Source organism: Cyprinodon tularosa, unplaced genomic scaffold (assembly GCF_016077235.1).
Source record: "Cyprinodon tularosa strain WSP-4 unplaced genomic scaffold, ASM1607723v1 ctg820, whole genome shotgun sequence".
NCBI classification, from domain to species: domain Eukaryota; kingdom Metazoa; phylum Chordata; class Actinopteri; order Cyprinodontiformes; family Cyprinodontidae; genus Cyprinodon; species Cyprinodon tularosa.
The window spans coordinates 30,271-51,188 of NW_024039586.1; the positions used below are offsets into that span (position 1 = coordinate 30,271).

The window sequence follows — 20,918 nt, forward strand, 5'->3', positions numbered from 1 at the left end:
TTATACTCACGTATTAATTGATGCAAATGGCTCAGCATTATGACCCAAACTCTACCAGCTTGTTTCTATTAGACTCTAGGGACCTTTTCAAAACACACCCCACAGCAAATTTCAAAATAAAAGCCTCCCATTTACGCTCTAATACAGCATCCATTCACCCAATAACATGGAAAACCAGAGATTTCATATTTAGAAATGGATTCTATATCACTGCTGGGCATGACCCTTCCCTTGACACACATCCAAGATAGACTTTCGAAATAAGACTAAAGGGACCCTACAAAATAAAAGCCTCTTCCTTACATACACTCATTCATTGTGCCATATGGCTCGTAGCTATGACCCAAACTCAACCAATTTCTTCAAATTACACTACCAAGGCCTGTTGACCACACACCTCAGTGCATATTTCTTAATCAATTTCTAAGATTTACACTGTAATAAAGCATCTGCTAACCTCGTAACATGCAGCCTAAGCCTGCCAACGGTGCTGTCATCAACACAGCGGCTCGTAACATGCAGGTTAAATTTTTTGATAAATTCAGCTCCTTAGGTGGTATTAGCTCTCTTTCTATAAGCTTCTCTCTCTGTCCTTCCTCTGCTTGTCATGGTCGGTCTTGCACATAGGTTTGTAGATTTTCAATCCTCTAAGGATGACGCTGTTTTCTTTATGCTGATCAACCAACACATTTTAAATCATTTCAAATTGTTTTGCCAAGTCTTGACATTTCCACAATTTCTAAATTTTGATACTTATTCAATACCATCTTCCTCAACATTTTACTTCCCATCCTTGAGCTACTCATTTTTTCTTCAACCAGATAAGATTAAAGTTTTTCTTTGTAATTTCTTTTCTGATTCAGCTAATTTAATACTTTTCAGCCTATGCTGAGAACTTTGGCTTCATTCTGCTCTCTTTCTGGACAGGAATTAAGCTTTTCTGGTTGCTGCTATTCATAACACACCTGACATATTTCTGGGCAGTAGGTGGCCCCCCTTCAAAATTTCTTTAGGAATTATTCTAGAAACTTTGGAGACATTATATTAAGACCCTTCTAGTGCACGCATTCAAGACATTTTTTGATATTATGTATGGTTTGGCTGTGCAGCTTTTAAGATGAGTTTGTTTCTGCCTTTTTACTGCCACATGATTCTACCCTACAAAATCTTCAGATGATTCAATTGTTTTCTGCAGTTTGAAGTTTCTGATGACTTACTATCACATTTTCATATGTTATGCAGTTAATTTCAGCTTTTTTCATTCAGCAAAAAAAGCATTCCCACTTTGCTGTTTCTCCGAAACAGCTTTTTCTAGTTTCATTTGAATTAGCTTAAGCAGCGTTTATATTTTCTTTATAAATAAATTAACTTGCAAATTATGAGGGCAAGGCATTTAAATCTTCTGGCAAAGATAAAGAAGATCCTGCAATTTATGGAAGTAAAGCAGAATAAAATCCAGCAAGATCAGTAATATGTCAATTAATTATATGCCACATTCCCATGTAAATATCTGTCTTTGGAGGATGTGTTTTTTTAGCACCCCTAGTTCTCTCATTTTTATTCCAAATACAATTTATAATTTGAATCACAGGGCTATTTTTACCTCTATGGTTAAGTATTTTCTCAAGTAGCATCTTTAACTGTTATACTTTCCTGTCTTAAAAGGCAGAACTCTTCTAGTCTAAAAAAAAACGAATTTGTTGAAATGGGGGGACCTATTGTTTGAACCCCTTAGGGGCTTTTAAAAACAAAAATGCCTTTTTTTGCTTTATGAAACAAAGTACCCTATATTTTGTGGATGTACAGCTACATTTCTCATGTAAGTTTGCATAGTTTTAACACAAACATTTGTTTTTCATATTGCACCAGTACAGTTAATGAACAACCTGTACTTGTGTGCTTGTTTGTTCTGTCTAAAATGTTTATTTTGGAATAAAGAGGTTAATATAAAAAATATTTTTTGTCCGATTCATAGATTAATCGAAAAAATAATCGGCCGATTCATCGATTTTTAAAATAATCGTTAGTTGCAGCCCTACTTCCCAGGTCCCAGGCACCTATATAGTGCTGCCTTAATAAGTTAAAAACTGTGTTTATTGATTACTCTATGCAGTTCAAGTAAAATAAACAATGGGAAACTGATTGGTTATTACTGGCACTAATACAGGTACCAGTGCAAACGAATCCTATGCAAACTACATGAATGTATGAACATTTGGTAATAGGCTAATGATTAAAAAGCTTCACTAATTATGTTTTTTTGTTTGATTGTTTTTTTTTTAATTGACAAAACAGCTAAACAATTCAGATCATCTAGAAGGCTGTAGATTGAATATTATTATTATTAATAATAATAACATTGGTTCCTTTTCTATTTTCTGTCCTCTCTGTGTCTTATTTGGTAGGTCTTTTCTTGGTTGGCTGATCTTTTGAAAAATTGAATGCAATCTTAGTACTATCGCAATTACAACAGTAAAGTTGCTGTGTATTCAAACCTTAGAAATTAGAGAAGGTCCTATTGATCAGTGTTTCCCAACCTTATTTTGACTTGTTTTCCCCATTGGGCATTTATTTGTGCCATAAGTCCCCCTCTCAGTCAAAAGTATTGATAAATGTCCAAAAGTGCAAAGTCCAATAACTAAAATAAAGACAACTTTACTTAATCTATTAATTTGAACATTTCATTTTCATAAGATTATGCTTTCCACCTTTGAAATAAAAAAAACAACATACATATGTTGCCTTGAAGTTAGTAGGGTATCTAAATAAATACAGGTTTATTATATACTATAATAAACCTATATATATAAAACTCAAGCTCCTCTGAGTAACTCACTTATAACCATGTTTAAACTTGATGAATTGGGAACAAAATGCAGAACAAAAACAATATTCAGACTGACTTAATTAGTTTTACGTTTTCATCAAGACACCTGAGCTGCTTTGATGAGCTCCGATAGCTCAGTGTGAAAAACAGCTGATCCCAGGCTGTTCTCCACATTCAGTTTGTTCCTAAGCTTGGTTTGGATGTAGGCCACAGCTGAAGGTGAACTCAAACATATAAAAAATTTACTTTTTGGCTGATTAAAGCTTGTTTGATTTTTCAGTTGGGTGTTCAGAAAGCAAAACAGATCCCAGCCCTATTTTATTTTGCTACCTAAGAAATCAGTCATATCAGTCTGACTGACTGACACCTGGGGTGAAAAAATATCCCAGTCTGGCCCTGATCAAGGCGCTAGAGACGTCCAGGTTATTGGACAATAAAACCGATTTAATATGTCAAAAATTTACGGACATATCTGTAGAGATTCTCCGTCATCCAGGTCACGGTGAGGCTTGACAGGTTCAGTTTAGCCTAATAATTTCTAAAGAAAACATATTTCATAATCTGGTAAGAAAGTAATAAACCAGATATATTAAAAAGGTTTTGTAGCTCACTTTCAGCTGCTACAAAGAGCTATAAGGTAAAGGTGGTAAAGTTTTACTTCAATATAAAGGTACTCTAATGACCGCCATCAATCCGAGGTTAGCGAGTAAACAGCACTCTGGGCTGTGCTCTTTTGAAACATCCAAAGTGCTTTTAAAGTTGGCTCATTCCTGATTGACTGATTGGGCAAGTGAAGTTTGTAGGTCTACTTTCTCACCTGAAAAGATTTTAAAACTACTTTTTATGAAAAATTGTTTGTGGTTTGAAACCTATAAAATTTTTTCACTTCATTTACTCTAAACTTTCTTGCCTTGGTTTGTACTTATGATTCTAAAAATGCTTTGGCCACCATTTATGTATGCAAATCTATGAAGATAACTAAACATATTTCAATGTTTTCTCCAAACAGAAATGAATAGTGAGAAGGAGACTGATTCCTTACTGGTATGAGTTTAGCAGATCAGCACCGGTAGCCTTTAGTTAATGTGCTGATCTTAACCAGCCTCCACAGGTATCTTTCCCAGACCTGTTTGAGGATCTGGTTTGTGGACCTAATGCCTCCACATACAAGCAGCAACCCAGTCTCATGGGAAAATGTACCCCCACTACGTTGGTCCACACTGCAAAACGTAGTGGAGGTACATTAATGGCCATTTTTTTGTGGTACTGTTACGTTTCTTCTGCTTATACGCTTTCTATTGTTTTACGTCCTAGTCACGTGACTTTCAAGATTCCAGCTGGGAGAAGAAAAAAATATATATGAGTTTTGATTACATTTCTAGTGAGAAATGTATAGTTTGTTGCCAGAATATTTACTCAGGGAATGTACATATTCACTTGCTTGTTCGTTTCTTGCAAAGATTTTTCAAGATAATGTGAAACTGTAACATTTTGGTATAAACATGGCTGAGATTTCTCTAACTTTTAGTGGGAAAATCAATAATTTCAATCAGTTTCTGCATTTAAATGGGTTTTGATTACATTTATAGCGAGAAGTGTAGGGTTTATTTACATAATATTTACTTAGTGAACATACATAATCACCCGCTTGCTAGTTTTTGCTACGTTTTTCGGATCTCGTCAGGATTATGTGAAATTGCAACGTTTTGGCTGCTACCCATCGCCTAGCATTTAGCTGCCGCCCCGATTCAACATTGAATTCTTTGTGATTTAACTCCATCTGACGGATCAAACCCTCGCCACTGCGTGCGTTGCGTCCGAGGTTGATTTTCAGATCAATGCATTACGTCGTGGCATACGGGAGAAACTAATTAAACTAGTTTAAAAAAAGGGTCATGAGTTAAGATCGGATGTGTTTTATTTGGAAATCTACCGGATCCTTTGTGCATTTCACTTCCTGTTTGGTGCGATCTCATTGATGGATTTTGACCAGATTTTGACCAAAGAGGAACTAAAAAAAAAAAAAAAAACAATTTAAATACACAACCAGCATATCTGGAATCAATGACAGAGAGCATACATAATCACCCGCTTGCTAGTTTTTGCTACGGTTTTTCGGATCTCGTCAGGATTATGTGAAATTGCAACGTTTTGGCTGCTACCCATCGCCTAGCATTTAGCTGCCGCCCCGATTCAACATTGAATTCTTTGTGATTTAACTCCATCTGACGGATCAAACCCTCGCCACTGCGTGCGTTGCGTCTGAGGTTGATTTTCAGATCAATGCATTACGTCGTGGCATACGGGAGAAACTAATTAAACTAGTTAAAAAAAGGATCATGGGTTAAGATCGGATGTGTTTTATTTGGAAATCTACCTGATCCTTTGTGCAATTAACTTCCTGTTTGGTGCGATCTCATTGATGGGTTTTGACCAGATTTTGACCAAAGAGATACTAATTAAAAAAAAAACAATTTGAATACACAACCAGCATATCTGGAATCAGTGACAGAGAGCGACTGGGGCCAGAAGTTTATTAATTTCTCCCCACTGATTTCCATTCAAAATGTTTTCGATCCCACCGGGCTCTAGGGAAGGGGCGGGCATACCGCCACCTACTGTTCATGAGTGTGTAGCAACATTGTTTTACATCTATTAAATTCTATTTTTTAATTTTGTATTCTGAAGATAAATAAATAATGCTTTCCTTAATCTATAAATATCTTTTATATTTCCTTTATTTCCCAATAATCCTTTAAGACTCCATTCTTGGCCTGTCCTCTTTTCAATTTCTTCCTTTCAGGTTCATATGTTTTGCAGTTCATCAATACATCTGCATTTTCTATCTCTCCACATCCTTCACATTTATCATTATTTTTCCTCCCTATTAAGTATAAATTGTCATTTAAATAAGTATGACCTACTCTTAATCTGATCATTATGATTTCTTCCCTTCGGTTTCTCTCATTAATATTTCTATTTAATACTGACTTTTGTACTTTATATAACCTTCTTCCTTTTTATCTTCATTCCAGCTTTTTTTTTTGCCATTTTTCAATTTCTTTCCTCTTAATAAATGATTTTCCTTCCCCTTTCCCTAAAGGAATTGTAATTGTTATTTGTCTACTTTTCATTCCAGCTAACTTTCCATTAATTAGCTTGAAAACAGCACTTTGTAGGCACCCAGTTTCTCTAACAATGGCCCTTTTTGGGTTACCCTCCATGCATTGGGTGGCAGTTCAGTGGCAGTTCCAGAACATTTTCTTAGGGTTGACCAGGCAGTACAATAATGTGCATGTTGCCAAAAAGTAATAAGGATCAAATTCGGTTCAGAGTCAAGCTATTGGGATCAGGCATCAGGTTTAATTTGCATATTTTCTTAGCCAAAACAAGGATTTGTTGGGCTACTGTAATTTTGAATTGAAAAACGTCCTGAATGGGAAGTCTTCAAACTTGAAAAACAAAGTCCAAAGTTTGTTTTTGTTTTTTTTTTTTGGAATGATTATGACCTGGATGTCTAAGAATCTTCACCAGCTTATCAGGGAAATGAATGCCCACAATGTCTATATTCTCCAAAAGAGAATAACAGAACAGACCTTCACGAGGCCCTTGTTAAAGCTATGCATATATTTATGCATCTATGCTCTTCAAATAACTTTCTGGTTCGACGCAACATTTACATTAAATGGGTTGAGAGGTTGTTCTTTACCAGTAAATACATAAAAGATTCCCAGATGACTGCCGATACAAACTCTCCCCTATAAAACCTAAAACTAATTCTTATAAGAGAGTAAAATCTGTATTAGTCTTCATTAAATGTAGCATATTGTTGTAAATAATCGATTGCTTTATTTTTGGTGTCAGGTTTTGGTCAATATGCTAACCTTAAAAGGTCAAAGTGGGAAAATGTAGTAGTAGTAGACAAATTAGCAATTAGAGGAGGCAATAACAATTACAATTCCTTTAGGGAAAGGAAAATCATTTATTAAGAGGAAAGAAATTGAAAAATGGCAAAAAAGGTGGAATGAAGATAAAAAAGGAAGAAGGTTATATAAAGTACAAAAGTCAGTATTAAATAGAAATATTAATGAGAGAAACCGAAGGGAAGAAATAATAATGATCAGATTAAGAGTAGGTCATACTTATCTAAATGACAATTTATACTTAATAGGGAGGAAAAATAATGATAAATGTGAAGGTTGTGGAGAGATAGAAAGTGCAGATGTATTGATGAACTGCAAAACATATGAACCTGAAAGGAAGAAATTGAAAAGAGGACAGGCCAAGAATGGAGTCTTAAAGGATTATTGGGAAATAAAGGAAATATAAAAGATATTTATAGATTAAGGAAAGCATTATTTATTTATCTTCAGAATACAAAATTAAAAAATAGAATTTAATAGATGTAAAACAATGTTGCTACACACTCATGAACAGTAGGTGGCGGTATGCCTGCCCCTTCCCTAGAGCCCGGTGGGATCGAAAACATTTTGAATGGAAATCAGTGGGGAGAAATGAATAAACTTTTGGTCCCAGTCGCTCTCTGTCATTGATTCCAGATATGCTGCTTGTGTATTCAAATTGTTTTTTTGTTTTTTTTTAGTATCTCTTTGGTCAAAATCTGGTCAAAACCCATCAATGAGATCGCACCAAGCAGGAAGTTAAATGCACAAAGGACCCGGTAGATTTCCAAATAAAACACATCCGATCTTAACCCATGATCCTTTTTTTAACTAGTTTAATTAGTTTCTCCCGTATGCCACGACGTAATGCATTGATCTGAAAATCAACCTCGGACGCAACGCACACAGTGGCGAGGGTTTGATCCGTCAGATGGAGTTAAATCACAAAGAATTCAATGTTGAATCGGGCGGCAAGATCCGAAAAACGTAGCAAAAACTAGCAAGCGGGTGATTATGTATGTTCACTAAGTAAATATTATGTAAATAAACCCTACACTTCTCGCTATAAATGTAATCAAAACCCATTTAAATGCAGAAACTGATTGAAATTATTGATTTTCCCACTAAAAGTTAGAGAAATCTCAGCCATGTTTATACCAAAATGTTACAGTTTCACATTATCTTGAAAAATCTTTGCAAGAAACGAACAAGCAAGTGAATATGTACATTCCCTGAGTAAATATTCTGGCAACAAACTATACAATTCTCACTAGAAATGTAATCAAAACTCATTTTAATGCAAAAACAAACTCAAGTTATTAATCTTTCCACAAAAAAATGAGCGAATGTCGGCCATCTATATATATTTGTTTCTTCTCCCAGCTGGAATCTTGAAAGTCACGTGACTAGGACGTAAAACAATAGAAAGTGTATAGGCAGAAGAAACGTAACAGTACCACAAAAAAATGGCCATTAATGTACCTCCACTACGTTTTGCAGTGTGGACCAACGTAGTGGGGGTACATTTTCCCATGAGACTGGGTTGCAAGCAGTTATCAAGTTCTACATCTCTGGAGGTTCCTGCATAGGTGTTGGATCTGAAGTCATTCCCATGAAGATAGATTAACATCTGTGGCGCTACATTAGAGCCATAAAGTTTATTTCACTCTAAAAAATTCTAAACATGAGCAGATTTGAAAATGACATGGAAAAAATAAACAAAAGTTTCAAAACCTAAATGAGATTTAGATATTAAAATATCTATCTATGGTGCCTATATCAAGCAGTCAATCTTCAGCCTGGAAAGATGAATATTAGTTAAACTTTTTTTGATGGTTTAGAATCTGAAGCTCTTCTGTTCTGATAGATGCTAAAGCTTTGATGATAAAAGTGGAGATCCAAACTTTGCCAGACAACAGTAGAACATTGACCGGTCTTATGACATGTGATTATGGTGTCAGAGCTGCACTGCATGCTGGGAGATGTAGTTCCAGTCTGTTTATATTTAGTTAGATCAACACAGGTATGATTAAAGTGAAGTGTCCTTTCTTTAAGCTACAATGTAAAGTATTTCTGCTGTGTTTGTTTTTACAGACCACCTGCAGGATTACCTTGGAAAAGAGGAGGATTTCTCTGACCAGCAGCTCTGTGAACAGGAGAGGAATTCCAGTTTGGACCAAGAGGAACCAGAACCTCTGCAGATAAAAGAAGCGCTTCAGAACCCAGAACATCCCTGGACAAAGAAGGAAACCATGGAGGTCCTCATTAGTGAGCAGGAAGAGCAGCTTGTTCTGAAGCAAGAGGCTGAAGATAAAGAAGAGGAAACTTTCCCATGTTTGACATGTGGAGAAAACTTTCTAAAAAAACAACATTTAATGTTTCACATGAGCACTCACACAGGCCATAAGATTTATGAATGTCTGTCCTGTGGAAAAATTTTCAAAAAGAAATCTAATCTTGATGCACACATCAGAATTCACACTGGTGAGAAATCTTTTTCCTGTACCATTTGTAAAGAGAATTTTACTCAAAAAAGTAATTTGACTAGACACATTAGAATTCACACGGGTGAGAAGCCTTTTGAATGTCTGTCCTGTGGAAAAAGTTTCACTCAAAAATCTAATCTTGATACGCACATCAGAATTCACACAGGTGAGAAACCTTTTTCCTGTAACATTTGTAAAGAGAATTTTACTGACAAGAGTAATTTCACTTCTCACATGAGAATTCATACAGGTGAGAAACCTTTTTCCTCAACCATTTGTAATAAAGAGTTTACTGACCAGAGTCATTCGACTTCACACAGGAGAACTCACACAGGTGAGAAACCATTTTCCTGTACCATTTGTAATGAGAATTTTGCTCACAAGAGTAGTGTGAATAAACACATCAGAATTCATACAGGTGAGAAACCTTTTGAATGTCTTTCCTGTGGAAAAAGCTTCACTCTGAAATCTCATCTTGATACACACATCAGAACTCACACTGGTGAGAAACCTTTTTCCTGTACAATTTGTAATGACAATTTTACTCAAAAGAGTAATTTAACTAGACACCTGAGATTTCATACTGGTGAGAAACCTTTTTCTTGTACCATCTGTAATGAGAATTTCACTCAAAAGAGTAATTTGACTAGACACATGAGAATTCATACAGGAGAGAAACCTTTTTCCTGTACCATTTGTAACGAGAATTTTACTCAAAAGAGCAGTTTGACTAAACACATGAGAATTCACACAGGTGAGAAACCTTTTGAATGTCTGTCCTGTGAAAAAAGCTTCACTCAGAAATCTCATCTTGATTCACACATTAGAATTCACACAGGTGAGAAGCCTTTTTCCTGTACAATTTGTAACAAGAATTTCACTGAAAAAGGTCATTTAACTTCTCACATGAGAATTCATACAAGTGTAAAGCCTTTTTCCTGCACCATTTGTAACGAGAATTTTTCTGACAAGACACATTTGGTTAGACACATGAGAATTCACACAGGAGAGAAACATTTTTCCTGTACCATTTGTAAAGATAATTTTACTCAAAAGAGCAGTTTTACTAAACACATCAGAATTCACACAGGTGAGAAACCTAGAAGGTAATGTCAGTATTCAAATTACCTATAGTCATGCATAATGTGGAATGATATATATATATTTTTAAACATTGTTTCACTTAAGTCCCAGCAGTTCAATGCCACGGGAATGAACAGTAGAGGTGTTTTTTCATGATTAACTGGTGATTAAATGTCCATATAGAAACTCCTTCACCTCATTACATGAGAAACACACAGGTTAATGGTCTTTTTTTCCAGCAAAGTTTTGAGAAAGCCATTGATTGACAGCTCTGTTTACATAGAAAGTAGAACACATAAAGTGATATATTGTAAAACTGGTAAATATTCAGGTCCTGGGTGAATATGTGGATCTGAACATTTAAAAGTTAATTATTTTTTGCCTGGGTAAATTAGATTTGAATTGCCAAAAGAAGAATGTTGCCCTGACAAAACAAAAAAGATGTTTGCATTCACAATTTCTTACTTTTTCTATAATGAAGGGAATAAACATAATAAAGTCCAACTATAACATTATGGTTACAGAGTTTAGCTAATTCAGCGTCTTGTTGGTTTTCATTAGCAATGCATCAATCAGCCCTGCTACGTGTGTTGTTGAAACCAGGCCCACCAAAACTCCAACTGTTTTTGGCACAGTGTTAGAGCTATGGTCAATGGATATTAGAATGAAGTAGATCATCTATAGAGGAGTCTCAGATGAAGATTTGGGACATATATAAGTGTGTCAGTCTCAGAGTTAGTCAGCTACAAGCTAATTAATGTTGCAAAGTGCACCTTGAAAGGGGGTGCTGGGATTATGGGGTTAAACTATGGGACATCAAAGAACTCAGTTTAGAGGCTGGAGTCTGTAGTTCAGGTAAATTAAAGTCCTAAAATGATGAAACATGTTGGTTTAAAAAGATAAACAAGATTAATGTTATTTTTACTAATCAGTTTGAACCTGATTTCATTTGGTAAAAAGCCTTTGTCTTAATAATGTATTAAATCTGAAACTCCTTTTAGAAGAGTAAAGTTTCTGCTTTTTAAAGATGTTTTTTTGAACATTTTATTTTCCTTTGGACTAGAGATGTCCCGATCCAGGTTTTTGCACTTCCGATCCGATACCGATATTGTTTTTGGACTTCCAATCCGATACCGATACTGGCCGATACCAGCCTATCCGAGCATGTATTTAAGTTTAAGTTAAAGTATTTAGCCTTAGTTGTAAGACTCATGTTGAAAAGGGTTTTAGTACTCTTGATAATATCTAGCCAGCTAAATTAGGTGAGATTGAATAAAACACAATGCTTGGTAACAACAAACTTACCTGTTTATTAAGAGATAAACACAAACTGGACAAAATTATGAATAGCAATCTGAAATTGCACAGTGAGCAGTAAAACCGTAAACAGTTAAAGGTGCAAGTATTACCGTAAGTTTTAATAAAAATGCAAAACAGGGGAACACTGGCGCAAAATAGTGGAATGGATCGTTTCAATCGGCGAAACTGGAAAATACGGACCGGATTTTTTTTTAAAAACTGGATCGGCAGTCTGGATCGGCATTTTACATGCTTTGCCGATACGCATTTTTTTGCCAATATCGGCGTTCCGATACGTGGATCGGATCGGGACAAGCCTACTTTGGACTAATTCTAATAGTTTTGTTCTTGATTCTGTAGATGTTCTATTTACCTGCTAAGATTGAAAATAACTATCGCCTATTTTATACAACTAATTGACTCATGTATTTTTTTATCATTCAGTAGAACAAAAATTAAAATAATTTCTGCTCTATATCAAAAACTGATGATGAATAAACATTCTACTAAGTATATAAAAGAAAAGTGGGAATCAGAGCTCAACACGACAATTTCAGATGAAAATTGGTTAGAAATGTGGAAAACACATCAGACATCCACCAATTCATGGATATGGAGGGAGTTCACATGGAAAAATCTAATTCGATGTTTCATCACGCCTAAAGTCAAGAATAAATATAATATTAACATGGGGTGTTGGCGGAATTGTGGATCAATGAAAGCCGACCACTCTCACATATTTTGGAACTGTCCTATATTGTTCACTTTTGGAAAAATGTACATGAACCTGTAAAGAAGATTCTGGGATATATTCCTATGAGTAGTGTGGTCATATATCTTTGCAATTAGAACAACATCAACGCAAGGGTAATAGACATGTATCTAATTAAGATAGTGTTAATAGCTACCAAAAAAGCAATTATGAGGAAATGGGGACAGGCAGACCCCCCTTGTCAAGAACAATAGACTGGAATAATAGAAGAAATCTACACCATGGAAAAACTGACACATCGTCTAAGTCTTCAACAAATTCAAATAGAAGAAAAGTGGAAGAAATGGACAACATTCAGGACAAAAGACAGCGGCAAAGATAAAGAACTAGATAAGCTAGCCGGGACAAAGGTCAAATAGAGGAATAGCTCCCAAGTGAAAGTGTTATGTTATATTAAGTTTAATGTGAAATGTTCATCTGCACTGTATATGTAAAAAAAAAAAAAAAAGTAAAAAATACTAATAAAAAGTTAAATGATAAATAAAAAAAAGATTTATGTTGGCTTAATTAGATCGGTGTTGGATTACGGATGTGTAGTTTATAGACAGGCTGCAAAAACAGTGATTAGTAAAAGAGAGATAATTCATAATAAAGCTGTGAGACTATGTTGTGAAGCCATGAAGACGTCTCCATCTTTGGCAGTCCAGCTAGAAATGGGGGAGATTCCTTTATATTTAAGACAAAAGCAAGTAATGTTGAATTATTGGGTGAATTTTCAGGGACACAAGCAGAATAATCATGCAGTAAGAGTCTTAGGGCCGGATTTATCAAGAACCAATTTTGCATGCAGTAATTTGCGCTCGCAAACTGGAATTTTGCGCGAGGGGCTGAACCATGGTTTGCGGGTGATTTAACAAGAGCGATTGCGTAACTGGTGGCAGGTGCAAAACTGTTGGAGACGCCCTATTTAAATGATGGTTTTGCGCGTTTTGTGGTTTGCGGCATGGCGAGTTTGGATAGCAGAAAGCGCAAAAGGAAATTCGACCCCATGGAAATGGAGGTGTTGGTGGATGAAGCCAACAAACATTTAAGTGAGCTACAGCAAAGAAGTGTGACTGTCACACAGAGGAACGCTATATGTGAACAAATCTGTAATAAAGTAAATGCTGTCCTTGCGAACAGTGGATGAAGTAAAAAGAAGATACCAGGATATTAGAAGGCGAACCAAAGAAAAACAGGCATATAACAAAACATCTACGAACAAAACAGGAGGGGGCACAGTAGATAAGATGCCTATGACCAGCATTGAGGAACAAGTACAGCTGACGCTCTGTGAGGAGCAAATCACTGGAATTGCAGCTTCAAAATGGCAATGCTGGATAAACGATATGTTTTGATGATCGTTTCCTCCCTCATTCCAAAAATATTCACACGGAGTGAAAAAATGCGTTTTCTGCGTCTCCTTGCTTCATTTCCATGTCTCCTTCTTGCGACGATAACCGCTGCCATGTGTGCGCAATTACGCATACAGACCATTTGCACCTTCTTTTGAAACGTGTTAAATATAGTCAGATACCGTTAGCAAAATTGCTTTCAGGTTTGATAAATCACTTTGCGAGTGCTAAATTAATATATTTACATGTTCTCCCACAAGACGCACTTTTGCGTGTAAACGCATATTCATAGCAGAAAAAGTACTAAATAGATAAGAGGCGCTATTTAGCACATTTTAAAGGGATAGTTCGGTATTTTTGACATGAATCTGTATGGCATCCCCATCACCAGTGTCATGCAATCACACTGACTTACCCCTGGCAGCGTCCTGTGAGCAGAGTTCTCGTCCAGTTTTGGTCAAGCCAAAAGTAGTCCGGCAGGTTTGCTAGACCCAGCGAAATAAAACGTTTCTCTTCCCAAAACATTATGTGTTCAAAAGAGTGATATTTTTGCATCCCAAAAACGTTGTAGTGGAAAAAGTCACACGTCGTTATCACTTGGTCCTATTTTCTCTCTGTTCGTATCAGTGCGCGCCGTCATTCAGACAGCTAGGGCCTACTAGGCTGTTGTTGAGCTCGCTGCCTGAATGACGGCGCGCACTGATACGAACAGAGAGAAAATAGGACCAAGTGATAACGACGTGTGACTTTTTCCACTACAACGTTTTTGGGATGCAAAAATATCACTCTTTTGAACACATAATGTTTTGGGAAGAGAAACGTTTTATTTCGCTGGGTCTAGCAAACCAGCCGGACTACTTTTGGCTTGACCAAAACTGGACGAGAACTCTGCTCACAGGACGCTGCCAGGGGTAAGTCAGTGTGATTGCATGACACTGGTGATGGGGATGCCATACAGATTCATGTCAAAAATACCGAACTATCCCTTTAAAGACCAAATCCTTTTAGCACGCTGTTGATATATCAGTTTGTACATTTTTTTAGCGTGCGCAGTGAAATAGCTCACGTTTTTATACACGCAAACCTTTGATAGATCCTGCCCTTAGAATCTTGATGGGAGAGTGGAAAAGTTAAAATGGACCGTTTTGCATGGGCAGCAGATATATTCGTTAGGGAAATAGGCATACAGGGAAAGAGATACTGTTTCCACATGCAAATGTAGCTCTAGTGGTTTATAAAGAAATGCAGACTAATAAAGATAATAACTGGGTACATTTTGTAAATGACAGAATTATGAGTAGGTATAAATCCTTCACAATTACTTTTACAGATGGCTGAAAAGATTCAGTTTCAAATAAAACAGCATTTGCTTATTCCAGAACTTTGTGTATTTTGGAAACAAAGATCATCTGATCATTTAGCTGTGTATACAATGGAAATGTTAGCCATACTTCTGGCCTTACAGTGGGTAGAGCAAAATAAAATTGAAAAAGTTCTTATATGTTCAAATTCATTATCATCATTAATGTCTATTTTAAATGTTTCATCTGAAAGTCGCATGGAGTTAGTATATGAAATTGACCCAAATTCAAATAGAGATTAGGTTTATATGGAAACCTGCTCATAAAGCTATAGAATGGAATGATATGGAAGATCATTTTGCTAAGACGTCTTTAAAACAAAGTAGAGTATGGAAATAGCTTACTGTAAATCAGAAATAAAATCAATCATTAAGAGCAAAATTAATTCTAAGTGGTAAAAATTGAGAAAAACCTAGAGGTCGTCATTTATTTTATTTACAAAAGAATAGTAGGAAATATGGAAATTATAGGAAAAAATCAGAAAGAACAAGTAGTAATGACAAGATTGCTGCTTGGACATACTGGATTAAATAAAACTTTACACTTGATAGGTAAATATCCAATTGGTAGTTGTGAGTGTGGTAGGGATATGGAAACAGTAGAACATGTAATACTTAATCGGTCTTTGTCAGACACGTGACTGACACGCCCCCTAGCGCCATTTTTGTGGTGAGCGGAAGAAAAACAAAACAGCAGTAAAACAAGAGGAGAGCGCTGCCAGCAGTGAGGATTATCAGTTAAATGGAAAAGAACAAGAAAACTGAACGGATACCCTACCCAGACAAACTTTCTAAAGCTGCTAGGGAACGATATTATATATTATTATTATAGTGACAAGGCAGATGTTGTGGGCAGTTGCACAGATAGCTGCAGTTATTAGAGCAGTTTGTGCTGCTCATCAGGCTGAACGAAAAAACTTGTCACAATTTTTGCACATTGATAAGTTGCACACTGTATTTGCTGTTCACTTTATCCAGGCCTGTTTTCACTGGGATCTGCAGTCTTCTTCACAGATATCACCTGTTAGGTAATATCTCTACTGAAGACCACAGACCACAGTGAAAACAAGTCCTGGGAAAATGAAAATCTTCTAATTTAATCTAAAGAGCAATCTGCTATATACGAGGGAGGAAGAAAAAGTAAAACATTTGAAGCTTTGCACTGTTCTGCATTATTTATGTATTTGAGATTTTGTATTGCATTTTCATAAATTCTCTGCTTGATTGAAAAGATAATAACAACACTTGTTTCAAATTTCAAATCCACTCTTTATTGTACACACATTTTTACAACCTCAGAAACATTGTTAATATTTGAAGTGATGGTGAAACTTATATTTGTTTTGCTGTTATTTTTCAAAAGTAACTTTAAAAAAAGCAAAATTCTTTTTGTGTGAAAAGAAGAATAAAAAAAGAAGAATAAAGTTGAAACAGTACTTGATCTTGCATTCATTTATTAGCTGGTTTCTCTGTGAAAATTTCAAAACAGTCAATCACTGTGACTCTATGTCCAAAGGCATCCACAAACTGATGAGGCATAATTTTGTGCAAGGTGTCTCTATCTGGCCACACAATTGCACGCTTTAGATTTGCATATAAAAATGACAGCATTTCATTGAATGTTCTGTACACAGTCTTTGGTGAAACACGGAAGAGATAAGCAAGGTGTTGTGAGGGCAGATCCAATCTCAGACGCATGAAGGTTAACAGAAGCATTTGAAATGGACTGAGAATTTTATTTTGAGCAGACATGAGAGGCCATGAAGGTTGCCAAGTTTGGTAGACCCGTATAGTACTTGACTTTTTCATTACTGTCTCCAAAGAAGCAATCAGAGATCTGTAGCTCATCAAGTTCACGCCGCAGCTCTCTGTTTTCTTCCAAAAGACGGTTCATCTCTGCACACCTGAGCACACACAGGTTACATTCTGTCTGTCCTTCCTGTCCTTTCATCAGCCTGATGGAGCCCCGTTTCAGTTGCTTGCAGGGCATTCTTTTTCAGCTGTTCCCGATAACCACGTCTTAAAGAGCGTTCTGTGTCTGTTGGTCTGATGTCAGTGTGGCCCAGATGCAGGGATGGAGCCCAGTCTGGGTCAGTCTCCATCATCTCATATGCGGGTTGACCTGCAAAGTAGATGAAAGGTTGAGTGTTTTACACATCTATCCAAAACACTATATAAAGCACCTTAATAACAGAGCCCATTAGATTAGATGAGTTATAAAATAAGATATGCTTATGTTTCCCACAGTGGGGAAATTTGCTATACCGAAACAGCACAAGTACATCGGACTAGTAAGGCCAGAGGTAAATAAATAAACTGAAAAGCTTACAGGACGAACAAAGGATTATAATAAATAAACTTAAGTAGATTGCACAGGATGAAGAAATGCAATGAGTTGGCTGATGAGTGGGTATGTACAGTGTTTTTTTATGTACAGTGTTTTTATATGTACACTGTATTTATATATATTTATTCATAAAACAAATATATTTGTATTGCAGATTGTGTAAATGATTATATACAGATAATGCATTATTTATTAAATTTTAGCGGTCTAAAAAAGATATAAAACAAACATCACTTTCCGCTTCTCTTCCACAGCATGTTTCAGTAGGTTTACATGAACTCCTGCAACTTTATAAGCAAACCATTTCAGCGTGTTGATTTCTATTAGTGTATATTTATAAGGACTTACCTTTGTGAAAATGCTGAGAGCAAACACGAACATGAGGAGATATTTTATGAAACGTGATGTCTTTCCTTCTTACAGCAGCGACCCACGGAGCCCGACGCCTCTTTGTTAAGTCCTCTGTCTGCGGTCCGTATTTTTTTTTCCAAGTGGGGAATACGATAAACCGTAAGGCCGCATCTGCTGTTTTCTGTTTAGAATTACTATTGCATCCTTTGACGCAGCACCAGTGTACCATTATTTCCAAAGAAGCAACTAGAACACGTCTGCTCTCTGTTTGTTTTCTTTTCTTCGTTGCTGCTGTCTCTTCACCACAGAAATGGCGCTAACTACCCTAAATGAATTGCGCTTTTGCGGAAGTGACGTACACTGTCACAGACCGATTGTTAAAAGTATACAGTAAGTAGAGAGAAGCTGAAACAAGACATTAGGAAATAATAAATATTAGTTCATCATAAAACAAATAAAGCAGTTTTAAATTTTTTTTTGAAGGAAACCGGATTATTTATAAGAATTTAGATTAAAGTGAGATTATCTGGTCCAGGACAGTAGATGGCGATAATACATCTTAACGTTAGATGTCACCCGCCAGTAAAAAAACAGGAAGAAGAAGAGGAAGGTACGTCACTGGTAGCATTAGCAGGATTAGCTTAGCTTGTGTGTGGAGTCATTGTAGAGAGGCTGATAATCTGGGAGTGTTTGCAGCGAGAATGTCTTCAGTCCAGCTTCAAGGAGAGTTTATCACCGAGCAGTTAACTCCTGCTGAAGAAACATTCACGGAATTTAAAGGAAAAGAGGTGGAGTTTAAAGAAGAAAAGATGGACGATCAACATCTACTGCTGGACCGGATAGGTAGGAAACACCTGATAGAAACGATTCCCTGATGATGCACACTGTGGATTTTAGCCTCATCTGATTGGAAAATTGATTAGAGGAGATCTAGATGCTAAGCTAAAGCTTTGAGTGTGATAGATTAGCTGGTTGTTGCAGCTGGAAACTGCTGATGTTTACTATAGAAAGGGGGCTGCATCGATGCCGGTCTAAAAATGCTTCAATGAAATAAACCCGTTTACAAAATATTGTCCCAAATCTAAGTTGACTGATATTTCAGTGTCCGCTGAGGAAGAATGTGTTTGAATCACTAATGATCTCAAAGCAGCATCAGCAGCTGCTGGATCTCATGTTGGGAACATTAATGCTGATCAGAAAGCAGATCAACTGGTGACACAGAAATCACCTTAACATTACAGGAACATTACTGTCAATGAGAAGTTTCTGCTTTTAACCAGCATGATTGAAGATCAAGAAATGAACGTTAATACTTTCCCAGTAAAGGAAACATCTCTCACTATCTTCCATTCTCTGTGAATCAGTCTAACATCAGTCTGCAAAGATCCTGGTCTGTCAGCAGATCCCAAATCTCTGTCATTCACAGTATTATCATAGTGTTTGCTGCAGAAATGGAGCTTTAGTGATGAGACCATAACAGGCTGTTTCTGAACTGGTTTCAGCTGCACCATGTGAACAAGGAGGTTTCTGCATCATCAACGTCCCCTAACCCACACCACGGTGGTTTGATATCCAAGCAGAACATTTTTAATCTAAAAACAGCATAAAGGTTGGAAATCAGCTTCTCCTCTAGAACTGACTGTTTATGCAGCCTGTAGAACAAAAGGCAGAAATAGAGAAACAATCAGATTAAATTGTGACCAACGGGGTCTATAACACAGATGATAGGAGAGATTAGGTGGCTGCAGGGTTGTCCGATTAAAACGAACAAACAAACGAGTCAGAATAAATTTGTTTGTTTCTGGCCTCAGATCTCTTAAACACGTGTTTGATGGATGTGAATAGTGGGAAGTTTTGTGATCAAAAGACTCATTGTGAGCAGGCAGCATCTAAAAGCATCTGAGTCTGCAGAGTCCTGAAAGTTGGGATCCAGGTGGATATGGAAGAATATGGACTGTAAAACACTCCAACACCTGGGATGATGTTTAAATCCATCAATTAGGATTACAGTGCTGTAAATTGGGATTTCTAATTATCCTTCTCATTGCTTTTTGTGGCTGTTATGACACTGCCATGGTCTGTAACCACCATGTTCATAAAATTACCTGTGATTTCATATTCCCTTCTGTTTCTCAATGGAGACACATTATTGTATTTCCATCCTGAGAAAACTTTAAATCATTAAGGTTTTTAACACATTTGAAAGTACTTTTTGTTTACTGTGAGCCTCGCTGACACAGTGGGAGGAAACTGTAGTGAATTAATATTGCACCATGAATAGAATATAGTGGATAAATGTCTCACAATAAATATATTCATGTTATAATGGTTACATGGTGTGCTTCAACATATATCTAAAAATAAGTAAAATCATGTGTGTAAGGCAGCCCGAAGGATGAGATAAGATAGTACGCATTGGGAAAAACCCAAGGATGAGTTATTTTGACATGTCAAGGTTAAACAACAAAGCTCTGCCGCTGTGTGATGTTTTAGTGGTCAAACAACAAAGTTATGCCGCTGTGTGATGTTTTAGTGGTCAAACAACAAAGTTATGCCGCTGTGTGATGTTTTAGTGGTCAAACAACAAAGTTATGCCGCTGTGTGATGTTTTAATGAAATTTTAAACAACAAAAGTTATGCCGCTGTGTGATGTTTTAATGAAACGTTGTTTTGACATATCAATGATAAACATCAAAGCTATGCTGATATGTGAAGTTTTTAATTAAACTACAATGTGTATCACCATGGCCTTCAAAGGGGCAAGGCTTTGATTAAAATATATAAAAATTGTACTTTGGGGGGTTTCCACCGGTAGATAAAAAGATATTAAAGATACCCGTGGAAAATTGCCTAAAATTACGTAAAAATAGGAGAGGCTCGGGGAGGAGCCCCCGAGCCCCAGGGAATGATTTTAAGCGGGACTGTCTCTGCATGTAGTCAGGTGTTGACCGGTGAACATCTCATGTGGTGGACTTGTGTTGTTGCAATAAACCACACTGGACCGTGACCCAGCTGCCTCTGCCTGTTTTTTGACCATTGTTTGAAGACTTTTCAACTGCTTTTTAAGAACTTTGAATTTTTATAAGACTTGACATAAATTTTTACGTCGTTGGGAGGATATCCACGACAAAACGATAAGCAAACTCATCATAAAATG

At 36.5% G+C, this 20,918-nt stretch overlaps 1 protein-coding gene and 1 long non-coding RNA gene across 4 annotated transcripts in view; one reads left to right on the forward strand and one right to left on the reverse strand.

The window, feature by feature from the left end:
• The window catches only part of LOC119774644 (gastrula zinc finger protein XlCGF57.1-like), a 62,720-nt gene that overhangs the window by 25,592 nt on the left and 16,210 nt on the right, over positions 1–20,918 (forward strand). For all 3 annotated transcript variants that reach the window (XM_038272273.1, XM_038272275.1, XM_038272274.1), the window contains one exon: positions 8,824–11,427. In XM_038272273.1, coding sequence (XP_038128201.1) covers positions 8,982–10,325 — 1,344 coding nt within the window. In that variant the 5' untranslated portion in view covers positions 8,824–8,981 and the 3' untranslated portion in view covers positions 10,326–11,427. Of the gene's footprint in view, positions 1–8,823 lie in introns of those variants that run through there.
• Positions 16,865–18,122, reverse strand: LOC119774649. The gene is made up of 2 exons (XR_005279554.1): positions 17,759–18,122; positions 16,865–17,185 (listed from the first exon to the last, which is right to left on the reverse strand). It is a non-coding gene; the product is annotated as an uncharacterized LOC119774649 (long non-coding RNA).